General features: G+C 54.7%; 5 protein-coding genes across 5 annotated transcripts; 3 read left to right on the forward strand and 2 right to left on the reverse strand.

Annotated features, from left to right (window-relative positions):
* The first annotated feature begins 124 nt into the window (after nt 1–124).
* Nucleotides 125–1,951, forward strand: PTSG_00488 (calcium and integrin binding family member 2). The gene is made up of 4 exons (XM_004998976.1): nt 125–292; nt 468–639; nt 875–993; nt 1,293–1,951. Exons 1-4 carry the CDS (start codon nt 140–142, stop codon nt 1,491–1,493), a joined length of 645 nt encoding a protein of 214 aa, XP_004999033.1. The 5' UTR covers nt 125–139; the 3' UTR covers nt 1,494–1,951.
* A 248-nt stretch (nt 1,952–2,199) lies between these two features.
* On the reverse strand, nt 2,200–5,022 carry PTSG_00489 (uncharacterized protein). The gene has a single exon (XM_004998977.1). The coding sequence runs from the start codon at nt 4,437–4,439 to the stop codon at nt 2,274–2,276; it is 2,166 nt and encodes a 721-aa protein (XP_004999034.1). The 5' UTR covers nt 4,440–5,022; the 3' UTR covers nt 2,200–2,273.
* Nucleotide 5,023: 1 nt separating this feature from the next.
* On the forward strand, nt 5,024–8,104 carry PTSG_00490 (mitogen-activated protein kinase organizer 1). Its single transcript, XM_004998978.1, has 8 exons — nt 5,024–5,234; nt 5,569–5,689; nt 5,926–6,126; nt 6,425–6,463; nt 6,805–6,987; nt 7,247–7,391; nt 7,657–7,731; nt 7,883–8,104. The coding sequence occupies exons 1-8, from the start codon at nt 5,150–5,152 to the stop codon at nt 7,937–7,939; spliced, it is 906 nt and encodes a 301-aa protein (XP_004999035.1). The 5' UTR covers nt 5,024–5,149; the 3' UTR covers nt 7,940–8,104.
* Nucleotides 8,105–8,123: 19 nt separating this feature from the next.
* PTSG_00491 (ubiquitin-conjugating enzyme) lies at nt 8,124–11,678 on the reverse strand. Its single transcript, XM_004998979.1, has 7 exons — nt 11,136–11,678; nt 10,547–10,729; nt 10,281–10,367; nt 9,951–10,048; nt 9,361–9,588; nt 9,032–9,068; nt 8,124–8,736 (listed from the first exon to the last, which is right to left on the reverse strand). Exons 2-7 carry the CDS (start codon nt 10,712–10,714, stop codon nt 8,572–8,574), a joined length of 783 nt encoding a protein of 260 aa, XP_004999036.1. The 5' UTR covers nt 10,715–10,729; nt 11,136–11,678; the 3' UTR covers nt 8,124–8,571.
* Nucleotides 11,679–11,912: 234 nt separating this feature from the next.
* Nucleotides 11,913–18,432, forward strand: PTSG_00492 (uncharacterized protein). Its single transcript, XM_004998980.1, has 16 exons — nt 11,913–12,075; nt 12,755–13,105; nt 13,434–13,901; nt 14,440–14,541; nt 14,787–14,890; nt 15,192–15,257; nt 15,509–15,602; nt 15,876–16,000; nt 16,169–16,245; nt 16,454–16,542; nt 16,730–16,839; nt 17,072–17,191; nt 17,364–17,440; nt 17,622–17,680; nt 17,916–17,972; nt 18,193–18,432. The coding sequence occupies exons 2-16, from the start codon at nt 12,844–12,846 to the stop codon at nt 18,369–18,371; spliced, it is 1,989 nt and encodes a 662-aa protein (XP_004999037.1). The 5' UTR covers nt 11,913–12,075; nt 12,755–12,843; the 3' UTR covers nt 18,372–18,432.
* The last annotated feature ends 89 nt before the right edge of the window (nt 18,433–18,521 follow it).

The following is an 18,521-nucleotide window of genomic DNA, read 5'->3' on the forward strand; positions in this document are numbered from 1 at the left end:
CAACGACAGGTTGGTGTATCAGGGTCAAACATGCAGGCCAGCCAGCCACCAGAGACACAACAGAATGGCAACACGTTGCCATTTCGGGTTTTCTTGCTGTCGCAATCCCATAATCCACCAAACTGCCAACGACAACATTATGGGCGGTGTCCAAAGCGAGCTGCTGCACAAGAACCTGGAGAAGTACCAGGCAGCGACCTTCCTGTCGCGAAGCGAGATCATCCACATCCACAGACTCTATCTAAAGCACGGGGGACAGGATGACGAGGAGTCGCGGCTCTCCTGGCAAAATGTGAGCCCCCCCCCACACACACACACAAATGCACAACCGTGAGTGCAAGTGCATTAACACACACACTCACATACACACCCACACCCACACCCACACCCCCCCACCCAACGCACTCACACACACCCACAACTCACTCTCACACACACACATACACATACACTCAACACACTCACAGGTTGTGAGGATCCCGCAACTGGACCAGAACCCGTTCAAGAAGAGAATATGCCACGTGTTCTCCGAGGACTCGTCTGGCAACCTCACCTTCCTGGAGTTCCTGGAGATGTTCTCCGTGTTCCACGAGAGTGCACCCCTGGGCACCAAAATCCACCATGCCTTTCGCATCTACGGTCTGCACGCACATTCCCTGTCGTGTGCATGCGTGTCCCGCTTGTGCATGTGCAAGCTAGCAATGGCTGTGTGCGTGTTCGTGTCTACCACAGGACACCCCACAATTCTCAAACCGAAAATGAAATACTCACTCTCTCACACACACACACACACACACACACACACACACACACACACACACACACACACACACACACACACACACACACACACACACACACACACACACACTAGACTTCAATGATGATGGCAAGATTGATGCTGCAGACCTGTTTGAGGTGGTGTCCAGGTTGTGTGGACGCAAAGACGACAACGAAGAGTGCTTCGCAGACGACGCCCCACTCTCCGATCTTGTAAGTGGTTGACCCCTTTTGGACACCCTGCCTTTACAGTGTTGCCCCACCTCCCCACACACGCCGCTCTGCGTTCAGCACACAACACCCGGAGCAAGTGCTTGAACTGAGCACACACCACAGCGCATCACCAATACACACGACCAACCAACACGCACCACCACCAACATCATCACCACAAATCTGAATCACCGGCACGTCCTCTCCTCCCAAACCCAAATCAAACCAAAACGCATGCATCACGCGCCACACACTCACACGATCGCCTGCTCGCACAATGGCTCTCACAACACCCACAGGACGAAGCACAGGTGCATGCCGAGGAGGGGGAGGTGCAAGCGAGAAGCGTGATCACCCCAGGCCAGGTGGAGGAGATTGTGAAGAAGACCATCAAGCAGGCCGACCTTGATGGAGACGCATGCATCTCGTACTACGAGTTCTACAGCGTCGTCGCGCGCTCGCACACGTTTCTCGACAGCTTTCGCATTTGGTTCAACTGAGCCAACGCAATCGCAGGGGCCAAGCATCAAACCAACCACCACACAAGCACGCGGCATGTTGTGGCCCTGCACTCAATTGTCGCGCGGCGTCTGTGCGCACTTCCTGCAACTCCCTCGCCTTTGTCACACTCATCAACCGCTTGCTTTGCCCTGGCCGGTTTAGACTCAACTTCTGACATGCTGGTTCATCATTACCTTTGTTCGTCCTTTTGATTCGTTGTTTGTTATCTCGCATCATGACATGACATGACATGACATCACACGACGGCCATATCGCTTCGCTGTCACACCCCATCACTTGTCCACACCACATGTCACTTCACATTGGTGGCCCACACTCAAGATTGCGTTCCCCCGGCTTCTTTATATGACCCCATGTTGCACACTACCAAATTGATCGGCTGGCTGCTCTGTTTAATGCATTGCATATCACGACTTGTAAACTACGACTACAGACAAGTCTAATGGGTGGGCATGATAACGATAGCCCGCGTGTAACGCACAAGAACGGAAGCAAAGTGCAGACGCAAGGAAGCGCGCAACGGTCACACTCGCATTCACAGAGAAAGCGACACACAGATACTCGGGCACACACACACACACACACACACAACAAGCAGACTCAGCTACACCAACACACACAGGTAGGTTTAACCACCAACACACACACACACAGACAAAGACACAAATAGAGACACAAACACACACACACACACACACACACACACAAACACATACACACACACAAACACATACGCAATCACACCGACAACATGGCGGTTAGTTGATGAGCGCTTGCTGCTCGTCGTGTGCCCGACGCACGTGTCTGTATCCATACACGCGGCGCTGGCGGGCGCGGCGGCGACGGCGCAGACACCGCGAGATGGCGAGGTAGAGCGTGATGACAACAAGCCCAAGCGCCGTCATGCCCATGATGATGCGGAAGTAGGCCACTGTGTCTGCGTTGAGGGCAGAGGCAATCGCAGACACGGCCGCCATGAGGGCAAGGGAGATGAAGCTGTTGGTGGTGAACACCAGCGCAAACCGGCGCTCGCTCAGGTGCGCGGCAATGCCAGCAGAGGCCAGGCCAAGCGTACCCTCAAAGACGGCAAAGAAGAGGCAGTACACCGCAGCCGTGACCGGAAGGTCGGCCCAGATGATCTGTGCCAGCGCGGAGACAGCGGCCAGGCAAACAGCGGCCACGAGCGGAGACACGCGACTGTTGACATAGCGATGCGCAACGCCAATCTGAACCAGGCTGCCTGCCGTGCCACCAACCTCGATGCCGCACTCAATCCACCCAAATGGCACGTTCGTGTAGTGGTTGTACAGCAGCGTCTGGTAGTAGTTGCCAAACAGGACGTTGCTGCCATATGCAAACACCCACCACAGAGACCACAGCAGCACCAGGCTGTGGTTGTACAGGCTAGCGTACTGCACCGCCTTATGCCTGGCAATAGCGAGCCAACCACGACCGGCTGGCTGTGTGTCGCGTCGACGCACTCGCACCTGCTCTGGCGCACGTGTGCAATCGTGGCGCTGCGAATGGCCGTGTTGCTGTGACGACAGCGGTCGTGGTGATGACGACGACGATAGTGCTGGTGATGCCGTCTGAAGCAGAGGTGCTTTCTCATCCTGCGCGTGCTCATCGTCATCCCAGCCCGCCCGCGCTCGCTCGCTGCGCTGCAGCTTGACAGGGTCCGTGCCGCGAAAATCAACGATCATCGCTGGCGCGCCGCTGTGCTGCCACCGCTCGTCACCACCACCACCACCACCACCACCACCACCACCACCGCCGACGCCACCGCCGCTGGCATCACTACGGCCGTTATTACGGCCATCACTATCCCCGCCAACACCAACCCCGTGAGCGCGTCCACCGCCACCACCACCGCGAAAAGCAGCAGCAGGGGCACGCGGGTCGTCACCAAGGCCGCAGCGATCGTCGCCCTCGTCATCGTCCCAGGCCCAATCATCATCGGCCGTGCGATGGCCGTGGTGGTGGTCGTCGTCGTAGTCGTGGTCGTGGTCGTGGCTGGCGTACCTGCCGCCGTAAGCTTCAACATCGACATCACGATCAACACCAAGGCCAGCAGAACCACCTCCGTCGCTGCTGTTGTTGTTGAGGCTGCTGTTGTTGTCGTTATCAGAGCGAAACTGCAAGGATTGCTGGTGGTGGTGCTGTTGCCGTGACGACGGCGACGAGCCGTGTTGTCGGGTGCCGGTTGTTGCTGAGCTGGGATGGTCTTCGTATTCGATCGCATCTTCACTGCGACCACCACCGTCATCAGTGTTGCTGCCGCCGCTGTTAGCATCCTCATCGTCGGTTGCCGGAAGCTTGCTTGGCCGCGCAAAGCTGAAGGTGAGGAAGCCAATACTGGTGAAGACCCACGATGCATAGAAGAGGCCCTTGAGACTGACACCGGCATAGTCGTAGAGGAGCTGGCCAAGCGCGGAGCCGACCATGTTGCCGCCGGTGTAGCTGGCCTTGAAGAGGAGTGAGCCCAGCAGGAAGCTGGACGTCGGCACGACGAGGTACATGTAGCTGAGGAGCACCGAGTTGGCGACGCTGGCGATGGCGTAGGTGATCTGCGTGACCACCATCATTTCCAGGGACCTGCTGAAGATGAGCACGACGCGGGTGGCCTCGCGGCACAGCAGGCCGAAGAAGACAATGGGCACGTAGCCAATCTGCTCGGCAGCAAAGCCGACAGGAAGCATGAAGGCCAGGTTGGCGTACAGCTCGGAGGGCCACACGATGGTGTCCAGCTGCGATTCGGTCAGGTTCTTCACCTCTTGCAGATACTGGGTGAGGTACGGTTCGGATGGCTGGCAGTTGATGCAAAAGGCCACGGCGCACACGGCCAGGATGCGCCATGCAACGCGCACATGGCCGTGACCTGCGCGGGCGCCGCCGTCGGCATCCGTGTGCTTCGAACGCGGCATGCCTGGTCTGGGTTGCACTTGTTGGTTGTTGCCAGTGTGGGCAAGGGAATCAGGTGGAAAATGGCGTGGCAGTGGTGTGCGAGGATACTGCGACTCCTGGCGCTGTGTGACCACTGCTGCTGTGTGGTTGGCTATCTTGCCGATATCACAAACTGAAGGAAGCTAGAAGCGAGAAACACCGGCCTGCCGGCGGTGCCTGGTGCTGATTGAAGAAAACCTTGAGCAAGCAACAAGGAGGAAGAAGGAGGCACGGTGGTTGGTGGCAACAAGGTGCAACTTCGGACTGGAAGAGGTTGGACGCGGAGGCGATCGCGTGACTGTGACGAAGCAGCAACACCACCACTCACGTGATGAACGGAAAGTGAGGAGTTGAACGTGCGTGGTGTACGTGTGTGTGCTGCGTATGTGTGTGCTGTACTTGTGTGGTGTGGTGTGTGTGTGTGTTGACGAGGCGCGGCTCAGCGCATGGTGGCTGCTGCTGTTCTCTTGGCTGCTGTGGCTGGGTGTGCGCGTATCCGGGGTGGTTGCACAACAGCGGAGAAAGCGCTTGAAATGGCAGGCAGGTCGTGTCCGGCAAAATTCCAAGCAAGCAAGCAAGAGAAGCAAGCAAACAACAAGCGAGCAAACAAGCAGGCAACTACAAGCAAAGCACGGGGACGACCGCAGTTGACTGTGTGCTTCGTTGTTGCTGCTGTTGTTGTCAAAGGGGGATGGCGACAAGTGGGGACCGGCCGACGAAATGCGTTGGCACCCTTGATGGACATGTTGGCCCTGTCATGGCAGTGCGCTTCAACGGTGTGTGTGTGTGTGTGTGTGTGTGTGTGTGTGTGTGTGTGTGTGTGTGTGTGTGTGTGTGTGTGTGTGTGTGTGTGTGTGTGTGTGTGTGTGTGTGTGTGTGTGTGTGTGTGTGTGTGTGTGTGTGTGTGTGTGTATGTGTGTGTGTGTGTGTGTGTGCATGCCACTTTGTGCATGCAACTCTGCACCTGTACATGGCACCCTGTGCATGCAAACTTGTGCATGGCATCTTGTGCATGGCACCCAATGTACGTGAGACCATGCACCCGCTCGACGGTTCAAGCAAACGGTGTGGGTTTGCACTCACCTTCTCTTGTCTCTGCTGCGCTTGCAGTTGATGGGCAATATTGCTTGACGTGTGGCAAAGACCGGCTCGTCAAACTGTGGAACCCCCATACACAAATGCTCATCAAGACATACCAGGGACACGGCTTTGAAGTCAACGATGCGTGCGCGTGAGTCGTGATGTGGGTCTCCAAATGGTGTCGAGTGCAGCACACGTGGTTGCGCTGTGCCATGGATCATGCTGCAACATCTTTGTCTGTTTTGCTCCTCTTTGGTGGTGTTTGCGTTGGTTCAACACAACATGACACGTGCACGCGCCTGCGCTTCCCATATGCTGTGCACATCAAACCACATCCAACATGTGTCTGACTGTTGCTTACAACACACGACGGATTGCCACCAATAGATCGCCTGGCAACTCGACGTTTCTGTCGTGCAGTGCTGACAAGATGGTCATTTATTGGGACGTGGCATCAGGCAAGCCCATCCGCAAGTACAGGGCCCACGGCCAACGCATCAACTGTATCCGTTTGAACGAGGAGGGCACTGTTGCCGTGTCTGGATCGTATGATGCAACAGCCAAGCTGTGGGATCTTCGCTCATCAAGGTGCGTACACGCGTGAATGGGTGTGTGGGTGAGAGGAGTGTGGACGAGTGTGTGGGTGAGTGTGTGGTGAGTGTGTGAGTGAGTGTGTGGGTGAGTGTGTGGGTGAGTGTGTGGATGAGTGTGAATGTGAATGAGTGTGTGGGTGAGTGTGTTTTTTTTTTTTCGCATGCGTGCATGCTGTGTGGCTACAACAACGTGTTCGCTGGCACGTGCAGTCAACGCACGCGTTTGTCATCCCTTCCCTCTGATGTCTAACAAACAAACAAACACTTGCCGTCGCTTTGATTGCATGTTGCAGTCGAGAACCCATTCAAACGCTTTCAGAGGCAAAAGACAGGTGTGTGTATGTGTGTGTGTACTACCTGCCTCGGTGTACGCGCACGTGTGCATGTGCACCTCTCTGTTGCGTGCATCGCCCTCCATGTGGTGTCTTGTGGACGGACCGGAGTGCACATGGATGTCCCGCACACCTTTGTCGCAACGGCACTCAACACACACACACACACACACACACACACACATACACACACACACACACACACACACACGCACACACGCACACATGCACACACGCACACACGCACACACGCACACATGCACACACGCACACACGCACACACGCACACACACACATACACACACACACACACACACATACACACACACATGAAATGGCAGCATACCTGCGGTGGATGTGAGCGACCACGAGATCCTGACAGCGGCCGTGGACGGGCACGTGCGGCGTTATGACATCCGCATGGGGCGCATGTATCAGGACCGACTGAGCGACGCGGTCACCTCTGCCCGCTTCTCAAACGACAACAACTGCATCCTGGCTGCCACTCTCGACTCAAATATCAGGTGGTGTGGGCGTGTCTCTTGTGTCATCTTCGCGTACACTCAGTATGATGCAGCGGCCTTCTTGTTTAAGTTGTTTAAGTTGTTTAAGTTGTTTAAGTTGTGTAAGTTGTTGTTTAAGTTGTTGTTTAAGTTGTTGTTGTTGTTGTTGTTGTTGTTGTTTAAGTTGTTGTTGTTGTTGCTGCTGCTGCTGCTTTTTGCCGTTTGAGTAATGGCCATCAACCAAACCCATACGCTCACACATACGCGCGTGCGTGCACAGGTTACTTGACAAGGACGATGGAAAGATGCTGGCGCGGTATGAGGGGCACAAGAACACCGACTACAAAGTGGACTGCACGCTGAGCTTTGACGACGCTGTCGTTGTTGGCGGATCGGAGGACGGGCGTATTGTCATGTGGGACCTGGTGCGTTTGCGGTGGATGTGCGCGCGTGTATTGTGTGTGTGTGTGTGCATTATGTGTGTGTGTGCATTGTGTGTGCATTGTGTGTGTGTTGTGTGTGTGTGCGTGTGTGTATTGTGTGTATTGTGTGTGCGTGTGTGTGTGTGTGCGTGGGTGGAAATGTCTTCACGCGCTTCACGTGGTCCTCATTAGTGACACATGCTTATGCATGTGTACATGCATGCGTACATGCATGCGTGTGGATTGACGTGTGTGCGTACGCGTTCAGGTCAAGAAGACGATGCTTGCAGATTTCAAGGCAGACTCCAGCGTCATATGTTCTCTTGCGTACCATCCATCCAAGGTACTTTCAACCGCACGCATCACATGCGTGTGTGCCTGTGTGCGTCTCATGGTGGACACATTCACCTTTGCTGCACGAGTACATGTTCAAGTGCCACCGTCAATCTATCTCACGCATCCACCTTCACTCCACTATCTTGTTTTCCCAACAGCACTTGTTGCTCTCTGCTAGCACAGGCGGGAAGGTGCAGGTGTGGGCACCACCATAGGACCACACACCACAGGCGACAGTTTTTCATGCGCGCATGTGTAATTGTGCGCGCGCAAGTGTGTGTGTGTGTGTGCGCGCGCGTGCGTTTGCTTTATTGCACGCTCAGCCTCATAAACGACATATGTAGAATAATGCCAAGCGTCGCTCTTAACCAAACACACACACACACAATCACACACATATTCCTCTTGGTGTTTACATGCATGCATGGAGCAAGCATTCACAGCCGTTTAATCAGGGCGAAATACGTGGACTGCAAACAAACAGACGGGGACAACCATGCAGGCAGGCAGGGAGGCAGACAAGCACGAGCTCTCAAACACACATGAAGGGAGACATGGAAAAGGAAGAAAGAGACGGAAACAGGGGGAGAAGGGGGGAAGGAAAGAGGAAGAGAAGGAGAAAGAGAAACAGGAAGTGCAAGCGTTGACTGCGAGCAAAGAGTGACAGCGACAAGCACGAGACAGGGAAAGGGGGGAGGAGAAAGAAGCGGAAAAGAGGGGAGAGGAATACAGGTTCACAGAAGAGGAGGAGGAGGCACAGGTGACACGCCCAACACAAGCACAGAGATACAATCACATGACTTGGGTGCTGCGGGACAAAGATGTTGTTGGGTTGCACCGCATGCCATCAGTTGTCCTCCTGCTCTGGCTCCTCCCTACCGCCATCATCCACTTCGCCATCACCACAGCCATCAGCAACGTCATGTCCTTCCCCCATGTGTTCATCGTTTGCGTCTTCGTCGTCTCCCTCGCTGTCGTGGTCGTAATCGTAGTCCTCATCGCTGTCGGCAACCTGCACACCAGCACGCACGCGCGTGATGTGTTGTGTGTGTGATGTGAGTGTGTGTGTGTGTGATATGAGTGTGATGTGAGTGTGTGTGATGTGAGTGAGTGAGTGAGTGATGTGAGTGAGTGAGTGTATGTGTGCATGTGTGTATGTATGTGTGTGTGTGTGTGAGGATGCACGAACGTGGTTGCTTGCTGTACATGCATGCATGTATGCATGTGGGCAACAACTTTGAAACAAGACCGTCACGCATGCGAATCCACAAGCAACATAGGTAAACGACAGGGATACGCATACGCACGTCTGAGTCCATCAGGTCGTCGGCAGTCAGAACGGGCCTGGTGATGCGGGGTACAAAGGCACGCAACACAGTTGGGGGATATTAGATGGCGTCACACGTGCAGATACATGCACGCACGCACGCACGCACACATGACCAAGGCACGGGCACGCACAGGCACATAATGCAAGCACACGCACACACGTTTCTGGACAAAGCACTCATGCCAAGCCATGACACACGAGTGCACCTTCACCAAAAGTGTACTGTCACCACATGTATACTTTCACCGCTCCTCCACATGTCCCACTCCGCACTTGCACACGTGTCTGTTGCTTGCAAGCACTCACTCCTCGACAGGCTTGTGCTTGATGACGTAGTCATCGATGGAGGAGGGGATGGTGACACCATCCTCCTTTGCCAGCCGCTGTGACGCCTGCACGTCGTGTTTGACACGCTGCAGGTAGTCGTCGCTTTCGCCGCGCTTGTACTTGAGGAACGACACGTTCGCATCCACGTTTGCAGGCGACGATGTGTTGGGCTCATTCAGTATCGAAATCACAGACAACAGAATCGTCCTGTCATGCAAAGCGTGTATGTGTTGGTTGGGGGGGGGGGAGTGACATTGTTGTGGTGAGATGTGAGGTTGGGGGGGGGGACACAAAATGGAAACAACGGAAATGTTCACGTGTATCACTCAAGCGCATGCACTCACATCCACACACACACACACACACACACACACACACACACACACTCACATCCACATACACACACACACACTCTCACTCACATCCACACACACACACACATACACACACAACCCGAGATACACAAACAGAACGGGCAGACAAAACGCAACGCAGAGACACAGACAAACAGACACGCACATATACACACATACACACACAAAAAACACGTGCAGAGCGGGTGTGTGCACCTGACGGTTTGGGTTGGGTTCCAGCGCTCCTCGGGCCTCTCGCCGCTGAGGTGGTCCGTGCCAGGGGAGTGCAGGATGGAGATGCAGATGTTGCCGTTCTGGAAACGGCCATGAACCGGCAGCCGTTGATACCGGTGTGGCGTGAGCACGGCGAAAGTGATGCAGCAAACCGCGTGTTGGAGGCGGAGAGAGCAACAGAGAATAATATGCAACAGCACGACACACACACACATGCACACACACACACACACACACACACACACACACACACACACACACACACACACACACAAGAACACGACATGCACGCATCACAAGTGCAGGACTCACGGGGAAGACGTTTGGGTGCCAGATACGGCTTGTGAAGCGCATGTTGGGAGGGTTGAATGGGTATGTGTCGGGAAAGTCGAGACGAGCCTGTGCCGTGGCAAACAAAAATAGGCACGCGCGTGTGAACGGGTTGTGGGGATGAACAAACGACGCATGGGCAACAGCTTCCATGAGACACACGAGCACACGTGCACGCAAAAGCACGCGCACATGACGCACACACACACACGTGCGCAACACGCACACATGAGGGTAGGGGGCAGCACCTTGAAGTAGCCACCAGCATATGGTGTGTCGGGAGGGCCAAAGAGGGCGATTTTCCAGCTGAAGATGTTGTCTTCATCGACGTCGATGATGGCACCATCAATGGGCTCCTTCTGCAGCTGCCTCATCTCCTGCAGCAGCTTTCGCGTGGCTGCTTGTCGGCCAGACATGGCTGAGGTTGCGCTCTGCACGGATGTGCGTGCGTTTGTGAGTGTGTTTGTGCGTGCGCGTGTATGTGTGTGTGTGTGTGTGCACGTGAGGTTCACAGGTGTGTTTGTACAGAAACGCGTGTGCTTGTGTGGGGTGTTGGGCAATAGCGCCAGGGAATGGGGCACATGATACACCATGGCCACAAACTTTGAGGGGAACATCCTCTCACTCACATTGACACACACACACACACACACTCTCTCTCTATCTCTATGAACAGCAACGTGTCTGTCGCCCATCCCCCTCCCACCCAGCAACGTAACCACCATGGGTGTGCGCAAGTCATCAGCAGCTGGTTGACAGAGCACGACCATGTCTGTCTGTGTCAACACCGCGTGGCTCTCTGTGTCGACAGGGACAACGGCAGGTGTTGACGCGTACCTTGGTGGAAACGGGGATGAAGAGCCCGGTGAAGACACCCCAATCAAGCTTGAGTTGCTTGCGACCACAGAGACGGGCGGTCCTGTGTGTGTATGTGTGTTGTTGTGTGCGTGTATTATGTGTGTGCGGGTGTTTGTTGTGTGTGTGTGTGTGTTTGTTGACGTTGCTGTAGTTGTCGACGTGTGTGTCTGGGCGTCCTTCTGTTAGCTGCAACGTGCAAAACGAGGAGGGTGGGGGTTGGTGATGCTGGTTCCCTCGTGGTTGTCGAAGAAGCAAAGCAATGTCCGCCCCGTGCAGGCGGCGACGTGCGCGAGTGCGTGGGCGTGCGTCTGGGAAGAAGTTGTCGAGGTGGGGGAGCGGGAGCAACCACAAGAAGCAAGCAACTGAGCAAGGAAGAAGGGAAGAAGTTGTGTGTGATTGTGCGCTCTGCGTTGCGGTTTCCCTTCGCTGCTTGCTTGGTTGGCTGTCAGTTTTTTTGTTTGTTTGCTTTGGGGGTGTGTGGGCGATGAGGAATGCCGAATATTTGTTGGTGTTATTGGTGAAGAAACGCAATGCTGGTAAATTGGGGTGTGGCAAATGTGGATTTGCCACAATTTCGTGGGGAAACAGAACTCATGGGAACTCCATGAGTGACAACTTGAGAGGGATGGAAGGACAGCAGCCTCGCAGGAGGGGGGACAACAACAAACCAGCAATCACAGCGTAAGAAGCGATGAAAGCGGGAGGGCTGCCAGTGCCTGTTCGCGAAACAAGCGAAACAGACAAGAACGCAGGCGAGCCATTTTGGTTTGTTGGTTCTGGGGTTTGGCCTACGAGTGGCTTGTGTGTTCGTGGTGCATTTCCCATGAAGCCGAGTTGTTGTGAACATCTCTTCACGACCAGCCAGTGTGGATCGAGCAAGGCTTGACACAAAGGATCCACAAACAAGAAAGGGAACTCCGTGAGTGTACCACCCATGGTCGTGTGTGTCTGGGCATGCAATTTGTCTGTGTGGTGTGTTTCCGCGGCTCCCGTTTCCGTGCCTTGAAGATTCCGATGTGTGCGCCGTGCCAACAACACATGATCGATGGGATACAATGCACCATCGTCATGAGCATGCACGTCTTGCTCGTTGCGATGTTGATGATTGACGATGATGATGACGCCATCATGCAGCTTCATTTGTCGCGTGTGATCTGTGTGTGTGTGTGTGTGATCTGTGTTTGTGTGTGATCTGTGTGTGTGTGTGTGTGTGTGTGTGTGTGTGTGTGTGTGTGTGGCACGTTCCCATCCACGAGCGCGATTGGTTGCCGCCCATCGAGCCAGCTTGTTGTTCGTGGGATGTGTGTGTGTGTGTGTGTGTTGTGTGACACGGTGATGTGGAGTTGCTTCGCTTGCTCGCCAACCCATGGCCCTCAACATTTGCCGTTTCACAGCGAACACACTCTCACCCACCGCCCCTCGCGCACGCACCACCTCGCACGCACCACACACACACACACACACACACACACACACACACACACACACACACACACACACACACACACACACACACACACACACACACACACACACGCACACACACACACACACACGCACACACACACACACACGCACACACACGCACACACACACAGAGCAGCAGCAGCGCGCGGACGAGACGCACAAGCAAACTCACGCGGCGACGACCCGCTTGCTATTCCGACGCTTGCTGAAAGCGGCAACCATGCAGCCTCGCAGACAAACACCACCGGCGGCTGCAATCCTGGCAGTTGGTCTGGTGACCGTGCTTGTGGCAGTGGTATCGCTGCCATCGGCGTTTGCGTATCCGTCTGGCGCCGGCGCTGGCGCGTGCACGTATGGGCGACCAGGCGGTGGTTCGGGCTCGTCCACGTCGCACGGCACATTGCAAAGCGGCAACGGTGGCTTCTCCCTCAGCTTTTCTCCATCCGTCAGTGGCGGGTACACGCCCAACCAGCAGTACACAGGTGTGTGTTTGTATGTATGTATATGTGTGTGTATGTGTGTGTATGTGTGTGGATGCGAATGTGTGTGTGTATGTGTGTGTGCGAGAGAGTGTGTGTATGTGTGTATGCGAGTGCGTGGATGCTCAGAGTGACTACAAGAATGAAAGGAAAGCAGGGAGTGCATGGCATCGACGCACGCACACACACACACACACACACACACACACACACACACACACACACACACACACACACACACACACACATACACACACACACACACTTTCCCTCACATTACGGGTGCCTCTCCACCTGCCAACCAACCTCCTCGCGTGCCATCATGCACCAGTGACGGTGAGCGGGTCCATCTCGTTTGCCGGCTTTCTGGTCCGGGTGCAGGAAGGAACGCTGACCGCTGGTGCGCGCAACCGCCTCACGTGCTCCAACGAAGCAGTCACGCACTCGGAGCAGCTCGGCGTGACCAGCATCTCCTTCTCGTGGCAGGCGCCCGCGGCCGGTGATGTGGACTTTCGCACGACGACGCTGGACCAGATGAGCCGGAACAGCGGACGGTTTTGGATCTTCAACACCGTCATCTCGCCATCAGCATCGGCAACCACGGGAACCACCACCACGACAACGACAACAACGACAACGACAACAACAAACACCTGCTCCGGCCTCTCTGCAGACTGTGCTGCCCTGAACAGAACCGCATGCGAGTACGCGAGTGTTCCCGACACGTGTGGCCCCTGCTTAGACGGCTTTTACGAAATTAATGGCAATCGCACAAGCAAGAACACCGACTCCTGCAGACGTAAGGAGAGAGAGAGAGAGAGAGAGAGAGAGAGAGAGAGAGAGAGAGAGAGAGAGAGAGAGAGAGAGAGAGAGAGAGAGAGTTACGCTAAGCGGGTTTGTTGCGTTTGGCGTAAGCCAATCTGGTTATTACAGCTAACATACAGGCAGGAAGAGCTTACTCTACCCAAAGGCTTGTGTCTACAATCCTGCGAGTAAACGGGGTTAGGGGTGTGTTTGTCCTGTCGGCCGTTTCAAGTGTTATTGATCATGGCTATCTGCTCGGTACAGAGAGAGAGAGAGACAGAGAGAGACTGTGTGTGTGTGTGTATTTGCGTGTGTGTGTATTATGGTGTGTGTGTGTATGTTTTTGTGCATGAGTGTGTCTTTGTCGTGCAGTGGTGCACTTGCGTGAGTGCGAGTGTGTGTAAGCATTAATTGGTGGGTTGGTACATGCTGGACGCCGGTTTGAATTCTCACGTTTCCCTACATATCACGCCTTGTGTGCTTGCGTCCACTGTCACACCTGACGTGTGTCTGTTATTGGTGCGGCGATACAGCGTGTGACAGCGCGTGCGAGACGTGCGAGGACGCGACGCGCGCGTGTACGGTGTGCAAGACCGGGTTTGAGAAGTCCCCGCTCCTCTGCCTCCCAATTTCTGGTATCGTGCGACCACCACTGTGCATGCTGTTGGTGTTGTTGCGCAAGCTGATAGCTAGTAACCTTTGTGTGCATTCTTTACACGAGCCTTGTGCGTGTGCATGCGTATTTATGTTTACGTGTGTATACGTGTGTGTGTACGTGTGTATACGTGTGTGTGTACGTGTGCGTGGTCCCCTGCACGCGCCAAGAGTGTCTCACCACCGTGTGTCCTCCCCCCAACAATTACGAACACATACATGGCAGACAAGGACTTTAGTCTTGGCAGTTCGCTCACGACGGCTGGCTGCACCTTTGACTGCCCCGTGGAGGCGCGCTGGGGTCGCGAAGGAGCGCGTATGCACTTTGAGGTGTGAGGGCTTGTGTGCGCACGTGGTTGTGCGTGTGTGGTTGTGCGTGTGTGGTTGCGTGTGCATGTGGATATGTGTATTTGTGGACACGCATCGCGCTCGTGGATGGGTGGGTGCGTTGTATTGCGCATGAACGTGAGGCCTACTGAATGTGTGTGCAGTTGCGTGTCGTCTCCATACATGCAACGCTCACAACACCACTCTGGATGCTGCGCGTGTGTGTGTGTGCGTGTGTGCGTGTATGTGTGTGTGCGTGTATGTGTGTGTGTGTATGCGTGTGTGTGTGTGTTTGTTTGTGCAGCTGATCATTCGCGGGCGCTCGGATGTGACTTGGGCCGGCATCGCCTTCTCCACAACGCCGCAGATGGTGAGTGAGTCGACTCTCGTATGTATGTATGTGTGTGTGTGGCACGGGACGACGAATGTGGTTGAAATGGGGAACTGGTTGGATGTGTGCGTTGCATGGCGTTTTGTGGAGATGCGCCGATGAACACACCACCAGGTTCACCACAGCACACACATACATACACCTCACGCACACACACAATACGCATGTGCTCATTGAACTGCTTGCACACGCTGACACAATCATACACGCATGCCCACACGTTGCTGCAGCCCAACTCTGATGTGTTGACAGCGCACATTGACGCTGAGGGCCGCGTCTCTGTCGTCAACCGTTGGGCATCCCAATACGCACGGCCGCCAGCAGGTAGGCCCTGCTGTGTATGCGCGTGTGTGTGTGTGTTTGTGTGTGTAATGAGCGGGAGATTGTGTATGTGAGAGTGTGTATGCATGCATGCGCGCGCGCGCGTGTGTGTGTGTATGCATGCATGTGTGTGTGTGTGTGTGTGTGTGTGTGTGGTTGGACGAGAGCGGCACTGTGGGTGCTGTGCAATGAACCATCATCAGTTTGTGCATTTCGCTTTGGAAGCGGTGTCCTCAGCTCACCTGTGCGCAACACCATCTTTATTACCGATGACAGATGCGGACCAGAGCGGTATTGATGGCATTGCCGGTGCCGTGAACAGCACGACCTTCCACGTGGAGTTTTCGCGCCAGCTGGAGCCCATCAACAGCAACGACGCCGACTTCACTTCAAGCGAGAACGTGTGTGTTATGTGTGTGTGTGTGTGTGCGCGTGTGTGTGTGTGCTGGATGCGGCATCATATTGTTGTTTGAGAGCAGAGTGAGTGCTGTTGTCGTGTTCGTTGTGTGGATGGTCGCAACTCATGCCACACAACCGACTTCTCACTTGTGCTGCTTTCTGTTTTGCAGACGTATTACGTGTTGGTCGCGTTTGGTTCCGGTGATTTTGCGATGCATGCACCCACCGGCCAGGCAGCTTCTCCCATGTACGCGCGTGTGTGTGTGTGTGCTTGTGTGCATGTGCATCTGTGTGCGGCATGTGTAGCGTGTGTGCAGTGTGTGTGCGCGCGCATGTACGTATGGAGGGAGCCCATCACGTCAACGATGTGTTGCCTGTTACCCCAAAGTTGCTCGTCTTTGGCACTCACAAGTTTACAACAACTCTCCTTTTGTGCGCGCATCAACTTCATGCAGTATTTCAGCGAGTACCATTGATCTGAGGAGCACTGGCACGGTCACGACGACCAACCCAACCAACGCCCGCACAGCCACAATTGTCCACGGTATGTGTGTGTGTGTGTGTGTGTGTGTGTGTGTGTGTGTGTGTGTGAGTGCGTGCCTTGTGTGCGCCTTGTGTATTCGTTTGAGCCGTGTATGCTTCACGTGTAGCCACACACACCTAGTGCGTGACGTTGTCGCAGTCGCTAATGCCGATATATGCTTTCTCCTCCATGATTGCAACGGACATAGGGTTGTTGATGGTGGCGGCGTGGATTCTTCTCTCCCCGTCAGCCATATTCATTGCCCACAACATCAAGTTTGTTGGGCCCGCATGGTTTTCGTTGCACAAGTACATGCAGGTGCGTGTTGCAATCCGCACAAGCGTGTGTTTGGCGTACATGCGCGCTGATTGGGCTGATTGGGCTGATTGGGCGGTTTGTGCTTCTTGGTTGTGGTGTCCGGGCATCCTTTCCTGTCATGCTGCTGCTCACGACGAAACCACCTCACGCACACACATGTGTATACACGCACGCACATACACATGTACATACACGCACACACCCATGTACACTCGTTCATCCACGTGAGCAGCTTGGGGCAATCATGCTGACGACGGCTGGGTTTGTGATCATCTTTGAGGATCTTGGTGAATTTCAGTATGGAACACACGAGGTCTTGGGCGTTCTTGTGTTCAGCTTCTGCCTCTTTCAGGTATGTATGCGTGCATATGCATGCATGTGTGTATGAATGACAGCCTGCGCAAGTGTGTGCGTGTGTGTACATGTCTGTCTTTTGTTCCCCTGCTCATTGATTCCCTGTTTGAGAGCGTGTGTTCTTACCGAGTCCAACGCTCCTCCCTTGGTCCTTGGTTTTCATCTATCAGGGCCTGCTTGGATTCACCCGCAACATCATCAGCGGAAAGCCAGAGGACTCAAAGGACCCCGATGATCACGGGCCAAGGTGTGTGTGTGTGTGTGTGTGTGTGTGTGTGTGTGTGTGTGTGTGTGTGTGTGTGTGTGTGTGTGTGTGTGTGTGTGTGTGTGTGTGTGTGTGTGTGTGTGCTTGACGACTGTGTCATTCGTTGTGCCCCCACTTCTTTGAACACCCTTTCTCATGCCGTTCTCCTTCGCATCCTCTTCAGGCGGTGGCTGTTCAACTACCTGCACTGGACCTTTGGCGCTGTCACCAGCATCCTTGCCAGTGCGTTTCGACTGTGACAGCAAACTTGCTTGCTTGTGGCTTGTGCGCATGCGTGCTGGGTCATCGTGCTGCTGCCACGCTTGTCGGTGTCCCTGCCGACTTCATCACCACCCTTGTTCGTCCCACTGTCGCCGTGTTGTTGTCACACATCAGTCATACCGCCACATCCACCACACGTTTGTGTTATCTTGTACGCGCTCACGCACGTGTCTGATGTGGTGATGTCCAACTCCAGTTGTCACTATTGGTTATGGTCTCGACAAGCTTGGCACCGAATCGTCTGCGTTCATCGGTGCGTACGCGGCTGCCGGTGTCTTGATGCCGTTGCTGCTGCGCTGACTTTCAAATGTTGTGCTTGTGGAGTGGTCTGACTGGCATACCTGGCACCTGTGTGTCGTGTGGTGGTGATGTTGCACGCGCGTTTGTGCTGCATTTCCTTTTGCTTGGGCGTTTACTGGGCCGCACGCTCGCCCGCTCACGTGCTTGCTTGTTCCCGACATGATGACATGCAGTGCTGTACGTGTGGCTGGCCATTGACGGCACGGCTGCGTTTGTGTCTGCTGTCCTCAAGTCCCTGGACTTGCACATGGACAACGCCCTGCTTGTCACCACGGCGTTTTTTGTTGCCGTGAGCACGGGTGCTGCCGTTACACTGGGCATCCTCATTGAGCGCACTCCGGAGTTCAAGTAGTCTGCGAGCCGTTTGAAGTTTGTGTGTGTGTGTGTGCGTGTGTGTGTGTGTGTGTGTGTGTGTGTGTGTGTGTGTGTGTGTGTGTGTGCGTGTTTCGTTGGTGGTTGAGCTGCTCATCGTTGTTGCCGCCGAAGGCGTCAAGTGCCGCTT

This window comes from Salpingoeca rosetta (assembly GCF_000188695.1).
Source record: "Salpingoeca rosetta unplaced genomic scaffold supercont1.1, whole genome shotgun sequence".
NCBI lineage: Eukaryota > Choanoflagellata > Craspedida > Salpingoecidae > Salpingoeca > Salpingoeca rosetta.

Coding starts and splice junctions, on each gene's coding strand:
- PTSG_00488 (XM_004998976.1), top strand. CDS start 140: ATGGGCGGTGTCCAAAGCGAGCTGCTGCACAAGAACCTGGAGAAGTAC. Junction 640..874: donor CCATGCCTTTCGCATCTACG/GTCTGCACGCAC, acceptor CACACACACTAG/ACTTCAATGATGATGGCAAG. Junction 994..1,292: donor ACGCCCCACTCTCCGATCTT/GTAAGTGGTTGA, acceptor CAACACCCACAG/GACGAAGCACAGGTGCATGC.
- PTSG_00489 (XM_004998977.1), bottom strand. CDS start 4,439: ATGCCGCGTTCGAAGCACACGGATGCCGACGGCGGCGCCCGCGCAGGT.
- PTSG_00490 (XM_004998978.1), top strand. CDS start 5,150: ATGGCGACAAGTGGGGACCGGCCGACGAAATGCGTTGGCACCCTTGAT. Junction 6,127..6,424: donor TGGGATCTTCGCTCATCAAG/GTGCGTACACGC, acceptor TGCATGTTGCAG/TCGAGAACCCATTCAAACGC. Junction 7,732..7,882: donor TTGCGTACCATCCATCCAAG/GTACTTTCAACC, acceptor TTTTCCCAACAG/CACTTGTTGCTCTCTGCTAG.
- PTSG_00491 (XM_004998979.1), bottom strand. CDS start 10,714: ATGTCTGGCCGACAAGCAGCCACGCGAAAGCTGCTGCAGGAGATGAGG. Junction 10,049..10,280: donor GGCACCCAAACGTCTTCCCC/GTGAGTCCTGCA, acceptor GGCCGTTTCCAG/AACGGCAACATCTGCATCTC. Junction 9,069..9,360: donor AAGCACAAGCCTGTCGAGGA/GTGAGTGCTTGC, acceptor CCGCATCACCAG/GCCCGTTCTGACTGCCGACG.
- PTSG_00492 (XM_004998980.1), top strand. CDS start 12,844: ATGCAGCCTCGCAGACAAACACCACCGGCGGCTGCAATCCTGGCAGTT. Junction 16,001..16,168: donor ACTTCACTTCAAGCGAGAAC/GTGTGTGTTATG, acceptor TCTGTTTTGCAG/ACGTATTACGTGTTGGTCGC. Junction 17,192..17,363: donor TCAGCTTCTGCCTCTTTCAG/GTATGTATGCGT, acceptor TTCATCTATCAG/GGCCTGCTTGGATTCACCCG.